This window comes from Coregonus clupeaformis, chromosome 8, assembly GCF_020615455.1.
Source record: "Coregonus clupeaformis isolate EN_2021a chromosome 8, ASM2061545v1, whole genome shotgun sequence".
Taxonomy (NCBI): domain Eukaryota; kingdom Metazoa; phylum Chordata; class Actinopteri; order Salmoniformes; family Salmonidae; genus Coregonus; species Coregonus clupeaformis.
Window position 1 is genome coordinate 27,437,455 of NC_059199.1, and position 4,289 is coordinate 27,441,743.

The 4,289-nt window shown below is 43.0% G+C and overlaps 1 protein-coding gene across 4 annotated transcripts; it reads right to left on the reverse strand.

Moving 5' to 3' along the window:
- Positions 1 to 258: 258 nt before the first annotated feature.
- LOC121572768 lies at positions 259 to 4,289 on the reverse strand. 4 transcript variants are annotated; one of them, XM_041884794.2, is made up of 14 exons: positions 3,123 to 3,394; positions 2,795 to 2,907; positions 2,622 to 2,693; positions 2,447 to 2,530; positions 2,175 to 2,321; positions 2,005 to 2,085; positions 1,748 to 1,897; positions 1,579 to 1,628; positions 1,348 to 1,417; positions 1,161 to 1,247; positions 965 to 1,063; positions 760 to 840; positions 565 to 669; positions 259 to 383 (listed from the first exon to the last, which is right to left on the reverse strand). In XM_041884794.2, exons 1-14 carry the CDS (start codon positions 3,286 to 3,288, stop codon positions 318 to 320), a joined length of 1,371 nt encoding a protein of 456 aa, XP_041740728.1. In that variant the 5' UTR covers positions 3,289 to 3,394; the 3' UTR covers positions 259 to 317. The 4 variants fall into 4 exon arrangements, with proteins under 4 accessions (XP_041740728.1, XP_041740729.1, XP_041740726.1 ...); XM_041884795.1 differs by lacking the exon at positions 259 to 383 and adding an exon at positions 3,940 to 4,289 and having other exon boundaries at positions 390 to 669; positions 3,123 to 3,169; XM_041884792.2 differs by lacking the exon at positions 259 to 383 and having other exon boundaries at positions 390 to 669; positions 3,123 to 3,396.

A 4,289-nucleotide genomic window follows, 5' to 3' on the forward strand; every position in this document is an offset into this window, starting at 1 on the left:
CTTAAAGTTGGTTTTTATTTCCATATGCAAAGAATAAAGCATAATTGTTCATGTAATAATGTAATATTAGCCTCATAACAACTCCAGGAATAGGAAATAGTGATGAAATAATCAAATAAATGAAAAGACAGAGACAAATGCTTTTGAAGTACTATTTATTTTATTTAAAAATGTACAATTCAGAGCAAAGTAATGTAGTGCACTAGTGTCTAGATCCCTGTTAGGTGGCAAAGTGTCACAAGAATCCTGTGGGGAGAGAAAACAAGAGAATACATGAATTTAATAGGTGTTAACTAATCGGGGTTCAACGAAGCACTTCAAGTCCTCAATTCGAGAGAGAGATGCTGCCCAAACATGTCATCTAGCAGAGCCATCAGCCCGCCCTGAAGGGAACACCACACAACACATAGAAAATGGCTCTGAGCTACTAGCTTATCAAGAGGAGAGAGACAATGAGAGTTACTCCCCCTAAAACGGCATTGAAACCCTGTTAACCAGGAACGAGTAAAGAGGAAGTAAACTAGTAATAAGGAAGAAAACAGGAAGTAAACTCTTGACTCTTACATTGAGCAGCAACAGGTATCTCTCAGCCTTTGGCTCAATGCTGGCAACAGTGGGCAGGAAGGAGTACAGGAGAGCGTACAGACGCTCCATGAACCCACCAGGTTGCTAAAGTAAACAGAGGAGGAGAGAAGAGAAATTGAAGTGAAATTGCTAATAGACAGACATCTAAACATTTACCAGCGAGATGCTACTTACCACCATCAGGGATTTCTGAGCTGTCATCATCCCAAACAGCACCAGCTCAAAAAGGACATCTATCAGGTTAACATGATGGATCTAGGACAAGAAAACACGTTTGGAGAAAATAGGAATGATTTCAAATAGATCAGCTACTGTGCCGTATAAAAGACATGCATGTGGAAGAACTCAAAGTGAGACTTGAAAGAGTTAATTAACTCACCTTTGCCTCAGCCAGCTCCCTCTCAATGTCAATCTGCTTGGAGGGGTCACTCAGGTAGTCCACAAAGTCGTTATAGGCACGGATGAATTCGGCCTCGTCCTATCACAAAGCAAAGAGCAGTGATGTTAGTGCACAGAACACATTTCCCACCGAGGACGCTCTCTTTCCCTTGAAGGACAATGAGTTAGTGAGCTACCATCTGGTGGACCTGAACCAGTGCGCCCAGTAGGACCTTTCCCGCCACAAACAGATGGTTCCTACTCAGGGTGGAACCGAGCAGGGTCTAGAGAAGAGGGAAGAGTTAGGGTGAGACACCCATCTTACTCTAGGAGACAGACAGAACAGGAAGACACAGAGAGTCAAAGAAAAGTGGGTCCACTCACAGTAAAGGCCTGGCGCAGGGAGACGAGCCTCAGGCCGATGTCCTCCACTCTCTTGGTGGTAAGGTAGAGGCTGTGGAAGAGAGGGAATGGAGCATGTCAATGGGGGATAACAGCATTGTGACCACTATCCTTCAGCATCTGACAAGCTCAGACTATACACACATTTAGAGGGACTCACTTTAGCAGAGGAACCTCCCTCTCCTCAGGCAGCACACATTTAGAGGGACTCACTTTAGCAGAGGAACCTCCCTCTCCTCAGGCAGCAGGTCCTCCTCCCAGCCCTACAATAACAGAACAATTATTCAACATCAGTGACCAATGTAATGACATGACAAACAATGGGTAAATCGAAGGATCTTAATGCTACTAGTCAATAGTATGTGTGTGTGTAACATCTGACCTCATAGCAGTTGTGGCCCTCAGGCTCTGGCTCAGTGAACTGCTGAGTGGTGGGCGTAGAGACGGAGGCAGCCTCCGACCACGCCGAGGAGGAGAGCAGCCCGTCCAGCCCCATGTGGAGAGTGGCGTACACCACCGAGACATCAGTTTGCTGCTCAAAACACACACACACAACACACGTTAATAGAAAACAGACCATATCTAATGGAAAATGCCCTGTAATTTCTATTCTATATACATAGGAAATTGTTTATTTACCTGGTAGCAGCCATGCGTCACGGCCACAGACGTCTCGTGGCGGAGGTGAGACGCATACTGGGTCACCCTGCCAGCCACATACTGACAGAGAGAAACGACATGTTAAGGCCAAACGGAATAAGTGAAGAAAAGCCTAATCTAATACTAATTCAGTAGTATTTACATTTTACCTGGATCCAAGAGATGGACTGCACCTTGGTGGCACAGTAGGGGATGCCCTTTGGACTAAGTCTGTGTGTCTCCTTGGAGATGGCCCACACCAGTTGAGTCTCCAGGCCTTGAACCCTACTCGCATGGTGCATCCTCACCACCACCTGCTGTGGAGTGAAACAACAAGACAACATCAACAAAACAACATCAGCCATCGCTGTAACATATTTCCATCAAGATCACATGACACTGACGATGTAGATTAGGATTAGGTAGTGACAAAGACACATACCTGGGATCCCCCACGTATGTAGGTGATAATGGGGCTGATGAACTGGAAAGTTCTCCAAGCTTTAGCCACCGGACCGGCATTGTTCTGCACAAGAGGGGGTTGACATTACAATACATTCAGGTTAGAAACAGCAAACATTGCAACAGTGATGTGACTGTGTGTGTGGGTCTCTTACCCTGATCACAACAGGCCCACAGTACAGGGAGCTAAACCTAATCGGTATCAACTGCCAATTACCAGTGGCCTCCTAAAGCAGAAAGCAGACAACAAAGATTTTTAGAATGTCAAAGTGACACAAATTGAATATCTGGGATACTTTTCAAACATTAAACTTTCTGAAAATTGTACCTCAAGGATAGTCGGCACATCTGGCACCTCCTCAAGGATGGCTGGCAGCAGTGGTACATCCGGCACATCATCCAATGGCACAACCAACTGGACCTCATCCAGGACAGTTGATTCTAAAATTAGGAACATTGGAATACAAACAAACAAATGTTAGGATGTAAAACGTAGCGAGCTAGCTAGTACTACTAGTTCAAAAGTGCATCTCTTAGCAAAAAGTCACTAAAGTCAACGTTAGCTTGCAAGTATGGATTACAGAAATACACAACATTTCACAAATTACATTTATATTGTTAAATGTGGTAAAATAAGAAGTTTAAACTCAACATACCCTCTTCGAAGTCGATGTCGCTGTCCACCTCCCGACGATTGCGAACCCTGCAAAACGGAAAAAGACAACAAAAACAACCCACAAATGAATTTGAACAACCTGTCGACGCAGTAGACCGCCGACGTCCACGCACTCTCTCCACCAATTTTGAAAAGCACCCAGGCATTTTCCAGTCGATCTTTCAGTCTCAGGTCTCAAAAATCTGTCAAATTTGTTGTTGTTGAACAGCAAACTGAAGTTGTTGTTGTTTTCGAACAGAAAACTTTCAATAGAACGCCGAGATGTTCTTTCGGTTAGATGTCTCTTGGCAACACATATTTTTGAAAATTGTTGTTTACAAAATTGACAGCTGTGTTGCCATAGAAATGAGTTTGGAACTCTATGCTTACCATTAGAATTCTATAAAAATTCCATTCCTACTCATCATTCTAATTCTATTGACCCTATTTTGTCACCAGAGGATTTCCTATGTTGTTGGTATAATATAAAACAAAAATACCAAATGTTCTTTTTAAGTCACTAGCTAGGTCAATGGCCCATTGAAATGTTTTAGCATGTTTCATGGAAGTTGTTGTTGAACTTCTGAAAGTCTAGGCTTTGGATAATAAAGTATTGTGGAGCACAGACAACCCGGTTTAAAATATATTGACCAAATTCAGACAAGGGGGGCAAAGCCACAGCCCACTGAGGTAGGAGAGCACTGAAGTATCTGCATAATAATAATCCATATCCCTTTTATAAACAGGATAGTATCATTGATTATATAAAAGTGCATGTATGAATAAGTCTGATTGACCTTTTTTCATTGCAGGTTCACCTTCTGAAGCCGGACGAGGTTCCCAAAGCGTGCTGCGCACCCACCAAGCTCAGTCCCATCTCCGTACTCTTCTACGACGACAACAACAATGTGATCATAAAGAAGCATCGTAACATGGTGGTCGAGACCTGTGGATGTCTGTGACACCTGTGGTAGCCCATATATTCTACATAATTTTTATAAACTTGACTACCATTGTTCCAAAAGATACAAACGGGGTAATATACCTTGCAGCCAGCAGTTGATAGCAATAATCTGGCAATATGTGTATAAATAGTATGCATCTACACTGAACAAAAATATAAACGCAACAATTTCAAAGATTTTACTGAGTTACAGTTCATATAAGG

Bases quoted from the DNA above. Each gene is read 5' to 3' on its own strand.
- LOC121572768 (XM_041884792.2), bottom strand. From the start codon at position 3,288: ATGCCTGGGTGCTTTTCAAAATTGGTGGAGAGAGTGCGTGGACGTCGG. The intron at 2,908-3,122 runs GTATGTTGAGTT...TCCTAATTTTAG, and splicing joins CGACATCGACTTCGAAGAGG to AATCAACTGTCCTGGATGAG. The intron at 2,086-2,174 runs GTAAAATGTAAA...TCTCTCTGTCAG, and splicing joins AGTCCATCTCTTGGATCCAG to TATGTGGCTGGCAGGGTGAC.